Below are 18,912 nucleotides of genomic sequence, written 5' to 3' on the forward strand. Positions count from 1 at the left end.
ACTAATTGTAAAACTGTTCATGCAAACCATTGAAACTGCACAAATAAAAGACAGCCCAGGCTATCCGGGGCCACTTGTTTGAACAACAACAGGTGGTCACAATTTCTTGATGGTGCCGACTTCACACATCCATGCCAGGTCATCGAACCCGTTGGGAGCAAGGCTTCCAGCAGGGGCTGATCTTGAACTAGACAGGGATGCAGTCTGAGTGGTCTCAGCATTTCCTTCTAAGAGTAAGGACTGACAGGCAAACCAAATGCTTGAAAGCACCTAACACAGTAACCAACACTTGGTCGGTATGTCACACATTTGATTCTCCCCAACTTCATTAGGAAACACAGGGAGAAAATCCTTTTCTTTCTTGTTTACGTTAAAGAATTTCCTGATAGAGCCTTAGAATTTCTTGGATTGTTTTCAAAGCAACGAAGGGGCCGTGTTAACTAAGCAATGCAATGGCTGAGGGAGCTGTGGCTCTGGGGCTCCTGGGCTCAACTTCAAGGCACGGCTACATGACTGCTACTCCATCGCTGGGGAGCTGTATCTGCCGTACCTCTGACAAGAACATGCCACCATCAAGGGGAACATCATCAGGTTCCTGCCTTGCCAGGGACAAGGGGCCCCATCCTTATCTCGGCTTCCTGGCCACATTGCCAGCACCTCTGCACGTCCACATGCGGTCTACCTTGAAGTCTCTTCACCTCAGACCAAAGGCAGGGACCAAAGGAACCCTGAAGTCACAAGCTGCCGGGAACCTCTGCTCATCTCCAGCTGTTTTTCAGACATCTTGTCAAACTGACAGTCAGTTCAGCTAGATCATCTGTAGCCCACTATTGACTGTTGCGAATCTTCCACTCTTGCCCCCATCCTCTCTGCTTGTTCAGATTAGAGCCCAGCCTGCCTCCTGCAATGCACAATGCCCCTGCCATAGTCCATGAAGCTTCCTTGCTGTCCTCTGGCAAGTGTCATGGATTTCTTTTCCTTTATTAGGTCTGTCACCTGGTTTTTCATCATTACTTTGCCCCCTGCCCTGCCCCTGCTTTCTCTTTCTATAGAGTTTTCCATTAACAATCAAGGCATCTATTGGTCTGGAGTATTAATTTTGGTTGGGATGTATCTTTTGTCAATGTCTACTTCAGACTGTGTTTCAATATGTGTTGATAGTTTTTAATGCTCAATTTGATTTCTTTAAAAAAAAATTGAAGTATTGAGCTATGTAAAAAAAAATGTGTCTGATGGGCTGAGATGCTGCATGCAATGGGTCTCATCACTGTAAATAACAACATTTGGCAACAATATTGTAAAGCATGGTGAACACATTTTATCCTAGACCAAATCATTAATTACACAGTGCTCCTGGATGATAACTAGCTGTTATCTGTACAAGAGTGTCTAATGTTTAAACGGTCACATCTTAAACTGCAGGTTGGCATTTACAAAGTGAAATTCCTAGCTCTTCTCTACATTCACAGGTCAGCTCTAGAGATCATACTGTGCCAAGATGCTAAAGGTGCTGACTTAAACCACCACAAAGTAGATGACAGGCACAGAGGACAGAAGCTGCCATTCAAAACTCCACCAGACGGAGCCAGGCAGATCTCTGTGAGTTCGAGGCTAGCCTAGTCTACAAAGCGAGCTCCAGGAAAGGTGCAAAGCTACACAGAGAAACCCTGTCTCAAAGAACAAAACAAAACAAAACAAACAAACAAACAAACAAACCAAAAACCCCAAACCCCACCAGAGCACTCTCAGCTTCTAACAGGTCTACCAATTTGGTAAAGGGGTGATGTGGTGCTTTGCCATGCATCAAAAGCCAACAGTTTTAAATACAACTTTTTTCTCGGCTGGATAATGGTTTTAGAGTTAGACAAAAGCCTGAGCCTGAGTCCCTTTGGTTGTGCATTCTCAGAAAAGTTGTGGAACTTCTCAACCCTCAGATTCCTTAAGTAGAAGAACCTATCACTCGGGTTACCATGACACTGGAGATGATGCACAAATGACTCACATGACCAGTGCCACAGTGAGATGCCATCTTTAATTGCTTTTTCAGGAATTTAAAGTATCTTCATGAAAATCTCAGAGAGATGTTAGAAGATGAAATATGTACTTGAAAGTACTGTCAAAACCTGGGTGCAATGGGAAATTAATCCATCAGTATAGAATGAATCCCCCAGAAGCAAAATGTTGTCATCTGACTCCCTTGAGGATATGTGCACCTTTTGAGATCATTTTTCTTTTTATTGTACTTGTGATTGCTACAAGGGCCAGATATTTCTTTGGCTACTTCACAGTTGCTTAGAAATACAGACTGAAGTGTTATAACTGTCATAAAGGTTGTAGGTAAGATGTCAGATGTAAACTAACTTGACTTACTGCAGAATGGAAGGGATTACATCTGGGAGCTGGGCTTCCAGGAGGCAAAACAATGGGATCTATGGAAGCTCAAGTCAGGTCAGGTCAGGGCCATTCATCATCTGTTCACATTCATCACTATAGCTACTCTGAAGCTGTGTACCCACAGGGACCAATCAATAACGTCCAATGAGTTATTATAATTGCAAATTACAAAGGACTAGTTATATTCCCCTTTCCAGTAACTGTGTTGACAATGTATTAGCTAAATGTGTGAAATTAAATAAACTGCATTATTTTATACTACAATGTCAGTATTACCAAGGCTATTACAAAAGTGATGGGTATTCTATCAATGTAGGGACAGTCATTTGTACTCTGATTCTAAGACAGGATACTTAAAAATTGAGAGGAAAGAATTAAATGTATAAAACCTCCTGATACGCTTGTTTGTGCAACCTAAAGCACCATAAAGGCAATCAGGACTGCAGAGCTTAGAAGTCTTTTCTGAAGAGGGCCCTCCACTCAGCGGACAGGACACATCATCATGCCACCTCTTGTCTTGTTCTGCCACTGCCCATTTTCCCATCACTCTGTTATGGCAAATCTAGACACTGGTGGAGCAGATGGGCAGTCTTAAGCAAGGTCCTCCTGCCCGTCCACTGTTGCTTGGCAATACTTGCCCATAGAGTCCTTCCAGATTTATGAATGTAGGCTTCCTACAGTCATCCACCTGTGAGATGAGAAGTAACTTGGAGGTGTGAAAGGAAGGCAGTACTAGCTTTCTCCCCACTGGTCCTCTAGCAGACAACAGAGTGAATGGTATCCTTTCCTCAATCCTCTGGAGGAAAAACAGTTATCTTTCTTATAAACAGAGGCTTAGAACGCTTGAATCAACTGCCTGAAAGTGTGTCTCTGTGTGTGTGTGTGTGTGTGTGTGTGTGTGTGTGTCTGTGTGTGTGTCTGTGTGTGTCTGTGTGTGTGTGTCTGTGTGTGTGTGTGTGTGTGTTTGAGGGGGAGGGGAGACTGTAGGCAGTTCTGCCAGAGTCAACCTCTACAGCACAGGTCTCCAAATGTTACAGACTATGCACCGGTATCAAAAAGTGAAAGTATTTTTAACTTGTAACTTGTCACTGCTCTATGTCTATGTGTAACATGCGCTAAGGGTAACACATCAAAGCGGAAACTTGAAAACACTAATGTATGTGGTGCTCTCCAATTCTCTACTCAGGCAGTGTGGCCCCTTAGAGGCAGCCAGATGCACTTAGTGTAGCCATGCCTAAGAGAAAGAAAATGGCAGCCACAAAGCAATTCAAAGCCCTGTACCACTTATTTGAACAACGTGAATGAATAGTGACATTTAACACCATGTCTACTGGAGTCTGATGCGTAAGCTCCAGCCCATCTCAGGGGACAGTGGACACATGTTAGGCTCTCACGGCTCTCATGCTGGTGACTCCAGGAGATGGTGCATTATCAAGCTCTGCTCATGGTTTCCACTTCTCTAAAAGGACCAAGAAGGAAACCTTGAAGCAACAACCAACTGCAAAGGAAGCATGGAATATGTTTTAGACTTTAAGCATTGGCGCATAAAATAAATTTTACAGCAATGCAATGTGTAAAGTAAGACACCCGAGTCCACAGACACGGTGCTACACAGCACTGCAGGTGTTATCCAGTCCTGACCCCGAGGCTGTGTGTTCTCTGACAGCAGAAGCTGGAAGTGCTATTTGCTGCAAGGATCTAATGTTAAGTTCTAAGACTCCAGTTCTTAATTTTGCTGTCTTAGCCTGAATATTAACGATGTGGCTTAAGTGAAGTTCTGTTGATTAAGACAATCCAGATCCGATAAAATGAGGCTTCAAGACACAATTCTTAAGACATCTGAAAGCGTTAAATACCAGGGGTTTTCAATGTTTCATGGGTTAGGCTTTTAATCTCTGACAAAATACCTGAGAAAACAACCTAAGGGGAGAGAGGCTTCATTTGGCACACTGTTTCAGAGCTTTTGATCATCACTGCAGGTAGCCTGTGAGGAGGAGGATTCTACCTCATGGTAGCAGGGAAGCAGGGAGCCAGCGAGGGTTCAGGGACAGGATGCTCCCAAGGACCAACCCACAGTTACCCATTTCCTCCAGTGAGGCCCCACCTCCTAAGGTTTTCAAAGGCTGCCCAAGCAGCTGTAGCTCAAGCCTTTAGCATAGGAGCCTTCAGAGGAAAACACTTATCCATACCAGAACGCCCGATATGGCAATTAGTAAAAGCAGCTGAAATCCAAACAAGGGTATGGAAGGAAAGATGAAATTTGGGGCCAAGAGGGCTTTACATACTTGGTAGGTCCTAAGTTGAATTTCAGACAAGCTCTCTGAACCTTATGCAATGATGGCATCTAAAGATTTAGTTTAGCAGAATTGTAGGGGATACTGAGAAGGGAGGGATGATCTCCATACTGACACTATGTGATACTAGGGATACTCTGCTTTCTATCAGGTTCCTAACTTTGAGAAATATGCTGCACATACATCATAGTTATAGCACCTATGTGGTATGGGACAGATTGTGTACCCTCCCACTAAAGTCCTATACTGAACCCCTGGGCCCTGAAACCCCTAATTATGATTGTGATTGAAGACAGGACCTTTCAAGAGATGGTTTCATTTGAAATGAAGCCTAAGAATGGGTTCTAATCCCATCTGATTAATGTTCTCCTAAGACAAACTTTGGATACACAAAGACACCAAGGACATATTCACACAGGAACTACACTGTGAGGACAGAGGGAAAAGGTGGCCACCTGCCAGTCAAAGAGAGGAAGGCCTCAGGTGAAGTAGGAGCTACTGACATGACGACTTTGAGCCTCAGTTTCAGAACCACAAGAAAACAATATTGTGGTATTTTATTACAGACTAATGTAAAGAAAAACAAAAACAAAACATTTCTTCAGACAACTGTGCAAAACAGCATTCTCATTTTAATTTACTAAAAAGCAGCAGGTTAGATAAGCCTATCCTATGCCATCCAGACCAAGGTTCACTGGCTTCTGTGTCTAGGTTGAACGATATTTGGCAAGTAATGTAATTGTTTGAAGCAGTTTTCTTCTTCAAGAAGTGTGAGTTTCACATGGCTGGGCTCCTGCACTGCGCATACATTCAACTCTCATGGGGTTTGCTCCTGGGTACGGTCAGCTGTGACACTGAAAACCTCACTTCAGAGAAGGTGGCTGCACTGCTATGTAAGCCGTTTCTTTAGCAAGAATTTCCTGACAGGGTTTATAATTTATAGTGTTGCATCCTCTTAACTGATTCTGCCCCTAGCTATGCTAAGCGTCGGCCCCAAGCTTCTCCATACTATCGGCTGATGAATTTCTCTAAATTCAAGTCTAAACACACCATTCTCTTGGCTCCCTAGTCTTATGTCTCAGCCCCTAGAGAGACTACTCCACCCTCATTACACTCTGAGTGCTCCCCACACAAGGTATTCTGCTGTTGTTTGATGTTTCTCATGCCTGTCCTTTGCTATGTGGTCCTTTCCCTGACTGCCATCTGGGGACTACTCCTTACTCTTTATTCTCTCAGATATATCTATAAATTCCAAACTAGAATTTTGTAGTTTTTCCAATGAAACTTCTCAGGCTTCTCAGAATAGCTAACAATTAAGTATTTACATTTGACTCCTTACAGTCAGTGAGCTTTCCAGTGACAGGTCCTATGTTAACAGTCTTTGGCATCAAACCCTAAGAGCAGTGCCTAGCACTTGGCAGACATTCAAGAACCACTGACCCAATGACCAAAGGAGTGAAAGGAGTGCTTCCCATTGTATTTATGCATCACCACATTTAAATGAAAAGATCACAAGCTTCACCAGCTCAGACCCAACTCGTGCCATTGTCCTTTAGATTGAGTGAGACATGAAAGTAATGGCTGAAACTCCAATAAACTCTGATCCTGATTTAGAGTATACTTTAAGTAACTTGCTTTTCATTCTGTTTGCTTACCAGAGACTCATTATGACATTACTGTCTTATTTATAAGGGTTTAAATCTGGCTCTTTAAGGAAGTTCAGGAAACAGAAGATCATCTTGCAATGTGTTTGTTTTCTACTCTTACCTATGGTAACTATGCTGGGTAGGACTGGTACTCTTGAAAAACCAAAATCAAAACATAAGAAGGCCACTTCCATCCCTTTGAGACATGACCTCTTGGTGCAAACCCAGCATCCTTCTAGTCCTTTGCTGCTGCCCCTTTCAGACTTGCTTTCTAGGTCATCTCTATACCTTTGTGACTCCCACTGACCCACAGAATCACTCTCTCTAGCAGGGACCCACAGATAACTATCCTAGAATGGGACCCAGAATCTCTCTCTAGTATGTACCTCCCAACCACACTTGGCTAGGACCTAGAGTGGTACTAGAAACCACAGGACACACTACCCATCCCACAAAAAAGGAGACCAGATATCTACACCAAGAAACAACTCAAAGCCGGGCGGTGGTGGCGCACGCCTTTAATCCCAGCACTCGGGAGGCAGAGCCAGGTGGATCTCTGTGAGTTCGAGGCCAGCCTGGGCTACCAAGTGAGTTCCAGGAAAGGCGCAAAGCTACACAGAGAAACCCTGTCTCGAAAAACCAAAAAAAAAAAAAAAAAAAAAAAAAAAACTCAAACCTCTGAACTCCAGATGCTTAGACCACAGCTCAAAAGACACAAAGATGAACAATCAAGGCAATATGTCTCCTCCAGAAACCAACAGCCATATTACAATAGGCCCTGAGAAAAGTAATTTAGCTGAAGCACAAGACAAGGACTCCAAAATAACAAGCACTGTAAAGATTTGAATAGATCCCTTAAAGAAGACCATGAAAGCACAAACAGTTGAATGAAATGAAGAAAACAATCCAAGACATGAAAATAGAATTTAACCAAGAAATAGAATCACCAAAGACAATCCAGATTTAGATCATAGTAGAAATGAAAAGCCCAGGCTGTCAAGCAAACACCTCAGGGCAAGTCTTCACCAACAGAGTACATGACATGGAAGAGAGAAAGACAGGATAGAATGCATAATTCAATCCAAGAAAGTGTTAAATCTCAAAAATTTCACAAACAAAATATCCAGGAAATCTAGGACATTTTGAAAAAGACCAAACTTACAGATACTAGAAATAGAGGAAGAAAAAGAAACCCAGGTCGAAGGCACAGAAAATATTTTCAATAAAATCACAGAAGAAAATTTTCCCAATCTAAATAAACAGATGCCTTTATCAAGATAAAAGAAACATACAGAACATCAAATAGACTAGAAAAGAAAGTCCCCTCAGCACACACAAAATACATCAAAACATTAAAAGTACAGAACAAAGAAGGATATTAAAAGTTGCAAGGGAAAAAGACCATATATAAAGTCCTATAGAAAGGCTGACCTATTAGACTTGTCAAAGGAGACTCAGAGCCAAAAGCATCTGGATGGATGTTCTGCAACCTTCAGAGACCACAGATGCCAGTCGAGAGTATGATACTCAGCAAAGCTATCAATCATATCAAGGAAGAAAGAAAAAAACATTTCACAATAAAAACAAATATAAGGAAATTCTATCTACCATCTCAGCTCTACAGAAGGCACTTAAAGGCATCTGTCGGAAGAGAAGGTTAACTACACCCAAGAGGACACAATAAATAAGCAATCCCATCCCAGAACAGTTATCTGAAAGAGGGGGAAATCTCACACCATAACAACAAAATTCCAGGAATCAATGAATAGTATTTATTAGTAACTTTCAATATTAATGGTCTTGATTTCTCAATGAAATGACACAGACTAACAGAATGGATGTAAAAATAGGAGCCATCCTTCTGCTACATCCAAGGAATACACCTTAATATCAAGGTAGATATTGACTCTGTAAATGTATTTTAAAAAGGTATTCCAAACAAACGGCACCAAGCAAACAGGTATAGCTACTTCAATATCCAGCAAATCAGACTTCAAATTAAAACTAACCAGAAGAGATAAGGAAGGATAGCACTTACTCAAAGGCAAAACATCTAGCAAGGGATATTGCAATTCTAAACATTTAGGCACCAGACACAAAAGCACCCAAGTTTGTAAAAGAAACACTACTAAATGTAAAATCAAATATTGACTCTAACACAGTGGCAGTGGGTGACTTTAATAACCCACTCTCGCCAAGACAGTTCATTCAGACAAAAACTAAACAGAGAAATGCTGGAGTTAAATAATGTCATAAATCAAATGGATTTCTTCATGAATCTACAGAACATTCCACCTAAACACTAAAGAACATACTTTTTTCTCAGCAGCCCATGAAACTTTCTCCAAACTTGACCACATGTTAGAATAAAAAGCAAGTCTCAACAGATATAAGAACACAGACAAAAAATGACACATATCATATTTGATGCCACAGATTAAAACTAAATATAATAATAAAGAATCAGCAGAAAGTATACAAACTCATGGAAGCTGAACAACTCACTACAGAATAAACATTAGGTCAAGAAGAAAATTAATAATGAAAAGGAAAACACAACATGCCCAAACCTAAGGGACATAAGGCAGTTCTAAGACACTAGTTCATAGCACTAAGTCACTATATAAAAAAAAAAAAAAAAAAACAACAACAACAAAAAAAAAAAACCGGAGAAATTTCATATCTATAACAACAACACACTTGAAAGTTCTAAAAAGCAAGAAGAAATAATACCAAAATGAATAGATGGGCGGAAATAACCAAACTCAGGGCAAAAATCAGTGAAACAGAATCAGACAGACAGACAGACAGACAGACAAAAAAACCCCCACAAAGAATTAATGAAATGAAGTGTTGATTCTTTGAAAAAACCCACAGGATTAACAAACCCTTGGCTCGATTAACCGAAAGATGAGAGACAGGATCTAAATTAATAAAACTAGAGATGAAAAGAGGACATTATAAGAGACACTCAGGAAACTCAGAGAATCATAATGACATACTTAAAAACCTGAAATCTACCAAACTGGAAAACCTAAAATAAATGGAGAAATTTCTTAGTATATATGATCTAGTAAATCAAGTTGAAAAAATAGACAATTTAAACAGGCCATAGCCTTTAGTGAAATAGAAGCAGTCATTAAAAATCTCCCAACCCAAAGAATCTCAGGGCCAGTTGGAGTTATTGCAGAATTCTACCAGACCTTCGAAGAAGATCACCAATCCTCCTCAAATTAGTCCAAAAAATAGAATCTAAAGGAACATTTCCTAATTCTTTTTATGAAGTCACTATTATACAGATAGCAAAACCACACAAAGAACCAACTAAAAGAGAAAAGTATAAACCAGGCTTTCTCGTGAACATAGATGCAAAATTCTCAAAAAAAAAAAAAAAAAAAAAAAAAAAAAAAAAAAACAACAACAACAACAAAAAAAACCTTGAAAACTGAATCCAAACACACATCGAAAAGATCATCCACTCTTATTAATTAGACATCATCCCAGAGATGCAGGGATGGCTCAACATATGTAAATTGTTAAATGTAATCCACATAAAAAAGAAACTGAAAGACAAATTCCACATAATCATCTCATTAGATGGAGCAAAGGCCTTTGGAAAATCCGACACCTATTCACAATTAAGTGCTGGAGAGACTAGAGATATGGTGGCACATCTCAACAGTGTCAAGGGAATTTAGAGCAAGCTCACTGACATCCAGAACAAAGGAAGCTATCCACTCTCCACACCTATTCCATTAAAGCCTTGAAATGCTAGCTAGAGCAGTAAGACAACGGAAGGAAAGCAGGAGAATTCAAATAGGAAAGGAAAATGTGAACATGTCTGTTTGCAGATGAAATGATTTTATACATGAAGTCACTAAAATCTTCATCAGGGAACTGTTACAGCTGATAAACACTGAGCAAATTAGGAGGATTCAAAATTAATACACAAGAATCAGTAACCTTTCTATATGTAAATACAAACAGACTAAAAAAGAAATCATGGAAACAGTACATTTTACAGTCGCCTCAAAACAAAACAAAAACTAAAACAAACAAAAATCTTGGGATAACTGTAACCAATCAAGTGAAAAACTTGTATAATAAAAGTTTTAAGATATTGAAGAAAGAAACTTAGGAAGACATCAAAAGATTGAAATATGTCCCATGCTCACAGATCCATAGGATTAATACAGTGAAATGGCCATCCTATAGAAAGCAATTTACAGATTCAGCGCAATCCCCATCAAATTTCCAACGCCATACTTAACAGAATCAACAACAACAACAAAAGGGAAACATAAAAATACTCCAGATAGCTAAAACCATTCTGAATAGTAAAAGAACTGCTGGAGGTCTCACTATCCCTGATGTCAAGTTGTACTACAGAGCTATACTAATAAAAACAGCATGGTATTAGCATAAAAAACAGACACACTGAACAATGGAATCAAACTGAAGACTATGGACACCTGAGTTTTTACAAAAAAAAAAAAAAAAAAAAAATTAAAAAAGCCAAAAAAACACACTGGAGGAAAGACAGCATCTTCAACAAGTGGCAAAGGTCAACCTGGGTGGCTGCATGGTGATCAACCTCACAAAACTCAACTCCAAATGGATCAAAGACCTCAACATAAAACCCGACTCTGATAAAAGGAAAAGTGGGGAACAGGCTTAAACTCATCGCGGCACAGGAAAGGAATGGGACACTGAGCACAGGCACTAAGACCAACTACTAAATGGGACCTCATGTTGCTAAAGATCTTCTGTATGGTAAAGGACACAATCACTCAAGCAAAGCAGCAGACTACAGAATGGGAAAAGATCTTTACCAAATATACATGTGGCATAGGGATAGTAGCTAGAATAGATAAAGAACAAAAAAAAAAAAAAAAAAAAAGAACGGCTCAGGAAAACGAGGGGTCCAGAACTAAGCAGAGTTCTCAAAAGATGAAAAACAAATGGCATAGAAACACTTAAAAAATGTTCAATATCCTTAACTACCATTGAAATTCAAATCAAAACTACTTTGAAATTTACTTTTGTCCCAGTCAGAATGACCAAGATCAATAAAACCAATGACAGCTCATTCTGGGGAGGATGCAGAGTAAGAGGAACACTCATCCATTGCTGGTGAGACTGCAAATCCATCCCTGGTGGGACTGGAAGTTTGTTCAGCTGCTATGGAAATCAGTGTGGTAGCTCCTAGGAAGGTAGGAATGGATCTACCTCAAGATCCAGTTATATAACTCTTGGGCACAAACCCAAAGACTATATCTTAGCCCATCCAGTTCATAATAGCCAGAAACAGGAAAATAGCCTAACATAAATAACAAAAACGTGATATATTGACACAATGGACTATTATCCAACTGCTTTGAAAAATAAAATTATGAAATTTGCAGATAAACGGAGAAAAAAATACTATCCTGAGTGAGGTAACCCAGATCTAAAGAGACAAATTGGCTGGTTTTTTTTGTCATATGTGAATTTTGTTTTAACTTTAGACATGTGTTTCAAACTAAATAACCAGAGAGGTTAGATAACTTGCAAGGGATGTGAGTATGCAGGAGGCAAGTTTATAAAAGGAGATAAAGTAGAATCTAGAATATAATGGTTAAATGGGGAGGTGGTGTGAGGGCAGGCTAAAGGAGAGAATACAAAGTGGGACAATTAACAAAATGGTCTTTTTAAAAACCATATGGAAACTTAATACTGCAGAAGCTTCCTAAAATAGATACATATATGAAAAGAATTAAAGAGTAACAGAAATAATAGAAGAGACAATGACCCAACTACACATCTTACACTAACCTCAATGTCAGGAATGGGGTACATCTTGTTGATTCATTGCCCCATGGAAACCTCCACACATAAAAGACTATTGCCAAAGCTATCGGTTACTCTCCATAACCTGATAGTAAGGTCCTATTATTATTAACAGTTACATATGTCATTGATCACAGAGAAAATCAGCTGGTGCCCAATTAGAACCTTCACCCCTACTCACTAATGTTCATGGTGCTATTATATTTTACATGCTACCAGAGGGGAAAACTAATCATCAATATCACTCAGATACAAACTCTGACATGCACAACAGCAACCTGTTTGTAAGATATATTGTTGCACTAATGGCACAAATGTTATGGGGGCAACCAATCACTTTTTGATTGGCTTTAAAGTGTACTTCATGACCTAGGGGCCCCTGAGCTGGAACTTACCAGAAGGTCCCATGGAAGCTTCTAAAGGGAGTAAGCAATCAACACTCTTATTCAGCTATGAGGCCTATCAGCCACAATAATGACCATCATGGCACAATAATCCTAAGAGTGCAGTAGTGACACACATACCTTGGCAGTAACCAACAGCTCTGTAATTGGTCTTAAGAGCTATTCAACAAGAAGGAAATCAGGACTGGCACTGGAAACCGAGCAAGCTAGCCATGGTAGTGAAGTCATGGATCTTAGAGGAGAACCTACAACCATCACTTTACTAAATGAGCATAATACCTAACTACACTCTATTTGTTTTTATACCCACAGATAAGTGTAGTTCTCACCCCTTACCAAGGTTACTTCTCTTTGAAATAGATGAGGACCATTCCAGAAAACCACAACCAATTAAAATGCAGAGTTATGAAGTCTAGTTTCAATGAACACACCTCCAAAACAACTTCCACACCTAAGGGGCACTGCAGAAGATGAGGTGGAAATATATTAAGAGCCAGAGGATCAGGGAGTTTACTGTGAGACTGTATCTCTTAGAATTGTCAGAAGCTATATGCATAAGGTCTCACCAACACTAAGAGCCAGAGGATCAGGGAGTTTACTGTGAGACTGTATGTCTTGGAATTGTCAGAAGCTACATGCATAAGGTCTCACCAACACTACTGCCTAAACATGAGACAAACAAGGATAACAACAACAGACAGGCCAAAGTGGAGTGGGAGAAAGACCACAAAGTCTCAACCCTATAACAAGAACTACAGGCAACTAAGTAATGCTGAGAGTTGGAGAAATGGTCTTCCCGATAGGTTATCCTATACCTGGGAACATACAAGTAATATTAAACAGACTGAGCAGGTTATATTTAGGAATATATATGATATATTAATTATATTTATATATATATATATGTACATATATGCATGTTACAACAATTAATGATAAAAGAGGCCATCAATTTTATAAGAGCAAGGAGGGATATATGGGACAGGTTGGAGGGAAAGGGGGATAGAGAGAAATGATATAATTGTATTATGAACTAAAAAATAAAATTAGAAAAATACACCCACTTCATGAGATGAAACCAATGTCTGACACTGCTAAAATGGCCAAGAACCTGAGACTAGGTAACTCATGGGCCCCAGGTGACACCTACTTCTATTATTCTGCTAAAGGAGCATAACAATAAAATGATTCCTGATATACCGCTATACCTATAGATCAGTGCATTATTCAATCCTCATAAGAAGTTTCTTCTTACAGTAGATGATAATGAAGACAAAGTCTCACGAATGGACAATGTGCAGAGTGTCAGGCTTTGGAACACTCAGTCCTAAATGGGAAGTCTTCATCAAACACCTCCCCTCAAGGCTCAGGGATTTATATGGAAGAGGAGGTGGAAAGATGGTAAGGGTCAGAGATGGTGAATGACTCCACCAAAACAGTGTCTTGCAGACATGAAAGGCCTAGGATACAAATGAACTCACAAAGAGTATGACAGCATACACAAGACCCACAAGATCCAAATAGTGTGTGCATGCACTTTTGGTTTCATTTTGCTTTTTTTTGTTTTGACTTTTTTTTTGAGAGATGATAGATAGATAGATAGATAGATAGATAGATAGATAGATAGATAGATAGATAGATAGACAGATAGACAGACAGATAGGTAGATAGACAGATAGACAACATAAAGTTGGATGGCTAGGACAGTAGGGAGGATCTGGGAGGAGTTTGGAAAGAATATGATTAAAATGTATGAGAAAATTTTTAGATAAAGAAAAATGTATGCTAGCTAGAAGTGAGAAAACTAAGGGACATAAGTACTAACACACTGTCTAGAACATTCACATACTCAGATCATCACACAGCTCAAGCAAAAACATACAACAGCACTAGATTCCAGTTCCAGATGGGGGTGGGGCCAGTACTCACTAAAAAGTACAGGGAAACCATCTGACAGAGTGTGATCAATCTCTGTTATACAGTCTCCTCTTCCACAGGCACAGTGTCTATCTTACAGGATATGCTTCTTATAAGATATGTTCACTTGGCCTGGGTGATAGACCTGATAAGAACAGGGTCAGACAGAAACCACACACTGAGAAAGTGTTATGAGGTAGACAATGCATCACTAGGACATTTCATACTGAAAATGGAAACATTTATGGGTATTTATGTTTTTAAGTAGAGAAATGTCTAGTTGTAAAGAGCAGTCTTTGAGTTAGAAGATACGACTATAGACCCTTTTCCTCATTCAAATTACGGTGTGATTTTGGACACAAGACTTCTTCTGTTACCCCCCTCCTTGCTCTCTACAGTAGGATACTTCAGGAAGTATCAGTCTAGCTACAGCAGGAGCTGTAGAACAAGCCTCATGCAGCTTCTTGCTGTCATTTTCAACAAGATGTAGGAGTGCCTGTGTCTCAAGAACTAATGACACAAACATGAAGAACACAGCATCCACTGAAAAAGATCACCTGTCAGCCTAGGTCTGAAGGCCATCTGTCCGAGGCTATATACAAAGTAGTATGTCAAGGGCAAAGATGAAAATTGTTTACTATTCTCACCTGCCCAGCATCAGAGTTTATAGGTAAGAGAACCCATGCATTCACTCACAGCTTGAGTGGCACCACATCCACAAATGTGCCTGGACACTCCATCACCACAGACACAAAGCCTGTGTTTAGGCTTTCAGTCACTGCAGGACCAGTATTTGGTGTATACAATTTTTTTTTGGGGGGGGGAGGGGACATCCTCATCAGGATGAAGTGGTTACATTTACAAAAACTGAAGCTGCTGCTGGGAGACAGGCACATCACTGCTAAGAAGGCACAATGTTCTGTGAACAGCAAGCCAAGCTCTGGCATTACTATCCTCCAGAAAGGCAGGATGTTCACAGTTCCTATGGAATTTGGTGGCCTTAGGATTGAATGGCTACCCACTTTGAGGATATCATCCTTCCTTAGGATGATATTAAACACTTGGGTCAAATTATCAGAGTAGATAAAATTAAACGTCGTTCTCAAGTCCAGGTGCTTTAGCATGACAGTTTCCAGGGGCGTCAATACATGGTACTGGGAAGGGCAGATTCCACTTCTCCAGTTAGACGAAACGACAGACAGCAAGTCAATTCAGCCCCACTAGCTGACAGTCACACCTCCCTGTGGAAGGGTCCTGTGTCAAGCTCATGGATAGCCTGGCAGCGAGGGGTGACTCTTACCTTTGGGCTGGGGTGCTGTAGCTGTTGTCATAGGAGTCGTAACTCTGTTCATCGTATGCAGTACCGTACCCATCATCATAGTCCTGAAATACACCAGAAGGAGGGACATTGAGAAGATGTGCTGGAAAGAAAGAACACTGTTTCCGGTCCCTGCATGACACCAGCTGATGCTAACTGAGTCTAACCACGGTGTGAGGAGAAGTGCATTTGTGGTTTCAGTCTAATGGCCAGAACGAGAAGCTCCCAACGCTCTCTCAAAAAAGCAAGCACGTGCTGGAAACCATAGCTAAGATCGCCATGGTCAAGATTCAAAAATGAACCATAGAGCTGCAGGGAGCCAAAGATTATTTATTTAAAAACAAACACACAAACAAAGAAAGCATGGCAAAATCTTGGTAAGAACAGAGCTATGTGATATTGTCACTTAGCAACAGCTTGAAAGCCCCTGGGGTGCAGAGAGGCAACTGGAACACCCTTTAGTAATGGTTCCCTGTAAGCGGTCTTCATCTGCTCTGACTTTGCACTCTCCTTAGTACAGCAGGCTCACTCCCCAGGGCTTAGCTGAAGAGACTAATTACAGTCACTTGTTTAAGATTTTAGCTGCTTGAGAATGCGGAGAAATACTGGGCAAATGAGTTAATTGATAAGCATAAAAAAATATTCCTGGGAATAGGGCGGTGTCCGCCTCAGTGCCACGTCTCATGATTCAGAAAAGACCACAGGCCCAGAGATGTTTCTGTTGGCTGACCCTGAGATGCAGCATGGGGAAAGAATGGGCTTCTAATGCCGAGTCATGGGTAAACTGGCTATGTGCATGCTGGGTATGAGTACTACTATACATAAGCACACTCCCATCAGAAGCCAGGCATTGAAGTTAATGCAGAGGAGACTAAAGTGGCCACACCTGATGCACACAGACTCCACACAATTTGTTTTGAATAGTCCGAAATATAAAATAAAAACAAATAACAAATACTGGAAGAATATGACTCCTAGAGTTGATGATTAATTAATATATTGTGTCTAGTTTAAAACAAGAAATTGAGACATGTGAAAAAACCCACACAAATATGGTCTCTCTATAAGAAAAACAGCTGATAATAAAAATTGTCTCTGAGGAAGTTGAGACATTGAATCTGTTAGGCAAAGAATTTAAACCAACACCTTGAACATAGCCAAGGAACTTAAAGAAACTGTTACGATCAAGTAAAGCCTCAGTATATCACCTCACCAAATAGAGACTATCAGTATACAGAGAAGTCAAGGTAAATGCTTGTTTTGAAAACCAGTAATTAAAGCAGAAACTTCAGTGGTCTCATCAGCAGAAACACTGGAAAGAAGCCATTGAACTTGAAGATAGACATGCTGAGAATAGAAGATGGAAAAATAAAAAGAACACAACATCAGAGACCTGTGAACAGCACCAAATGTATGAAGAGGAAAATATTCGGAGAAACAACTGGTTCAAAACTTTCCCAATTTGATGAAAAACTTTACATACCCAAGACGCTTAACATTTCCAAACAGTAAAACCTCAGAGACCCATAACCATAAGTGCCAGAAAGGACACAGGAGCATCCTGACTGTAACAGGAAGGACAATGCCTTAAAGACAGTGAGTACCCAGATCCCAGACACAAAGGAAGCTTAGACAAGAAGAGTGGGCTATGGTGAGTGACTATTTAACATTGTGAGCGGCACTGGGTACAGTACTTTATAGCCAATGAAACGCTCCTTCTAAAATAAAGGAGGAATTATTACTTAGCAGATAAAAACGGAAAACTTTCTAGCAGTAGATACACTTTTTAGGAAACAACAAAGGGAGCCCTTCAGAGAAGCGAGAACCATCAGTAACTTGAAGGTGCATGAAAAACTTCCTATTTAGGTATACATAAAGGGCAACTTTTATTTTTATATGTAAATAAGTCTATTGCATGTCTACGGAGCAATACATCCAATAAGAGCAAAACACCTGCATGGCAGTGGCTCAAATAAAGACGTCCACACATCTGATGAATAATTCCAGTATCCAAAGCAATACACCACTCACAGGCACACAGAAAAAGAAAGTCAGACATTACCACTCAAATTTAAATGCAATTCACTTTTTAATTACAACTCACTAGGGACTTTTCAATGAATAATGCTGGCACACCTGCAGATGGACCCACACATAAGAAGATAAAATTGAATGACAACCTCACATACGCAAACATCAACACAACATGCATCATATCTGTAATGTGAACAGGTAAAGAACTCTGAGAACAGAAAGTAAGCATGAATAACTGTACAGTTTCATGACCTTGGATCAGTGATTGCTTTGATAGGCTAGCAAAAGCACAGAGCTGAGGAATTTGGAAAAATTCAAAGATTTTAATTTTCAAATGACACTATTTAAAAGAAATGAAAAGATAATCCACTGCATGGGAGAAAATACTTACAAATAATACATGTGATTTGGTTCACTCTCCAGAATAGATAAAGAATTCTTATAACTCAACCAGGAAAAGATAGTAACTACAAGAGAAAAGCCACCCTTTGCATTCTTTGGGGTACACACGTTCTCCATGTTGATTAATTAATTTTGAGACAGAGCTCTATGTAGACCAGGCTGGCCTCAGACTCACAAGAGACCCTCCTGCCTCTGCCTCTCATTGTTATTTCTAAAGGACCATGAACTTCAAAATAGTCAAGAGTAGCAATGTTCGCCGGGCTGGGTGGCGCACGCCTTTAATCCCAGCACTTGGGAGGCAGAGGCAGGCAGAGTTTGAGGCCAGCCTGGACTACAGAGTGAGTTCCAGGAAAGGCGCAAAGCTACACAGAGAAACCCTGTCTTGAAAAACCAAAAACAAACAAAGAAAGAAAGAAAAAACAAAAAACAAAAAACAAGAAAAGCAATGTTTCTGTAAAATGGAATCAGACATGTTACACACTGGTATTTAGGCCACAAAAGCACTGTATCTTGTACTATAGTTGGCTCTAAGTTTTTGGGTTAATTACACAGTGGCTTTGGATCTACTGGTATTTTTAAAATGTTTAAATGGTCCATAAATAACACCTTAGAACATCAGGAAATTCAGCGATGTCAAATATGTGCACAACCCCTGGAAGCAGGCAAATGTACCA

General features: G+C 40.0%; 1 protein-coding gene across 12 annotated transcripts in view; it reads right to left on the reverse strand.

The window, feature by feature from the left end:
- The window catches only part of Khdrbs3 (KH RNA binding domain containing, signal transduction associated 3), a 166,806-nt gene that overhangs the window by 36,736 nt on the left and 111,158 nt on the right, over window positions 1-18,912 (reverse strand). For all 12 annotated transcript variants that reach the window (XR_009375436.1, XM_059246922.1, XM_059246923.1 and 9 more), the window contains exon 7: window positions 15,785-15,867. Coding sequence is in view for 11 of the 12 variants with exons in the window: in XM_059246922.1 (XP_059102905.1) it covers window positions 15,785-15,867 (83 nt within the window). In the remaining variant the exon portion in view is untranslated. The remainder of the gene's footprint in view (window positions 1-15,784; window positions 15,868-18,912) is intronic.

Source organism: Peromyscus eremicus, chromosome 20 (genome assembly GCF_949786415.1).
Source record: "Peromyscus eremicus chromosome 20, PerEre_H2_v1, whole genome shotgun sequence".
Lineage (NCBI taxonomy): Eukaryota > Metazoa > Chordata > Mammalia > Rodentia > Cricetidae > Peromyscus > Peromyscus eremicus.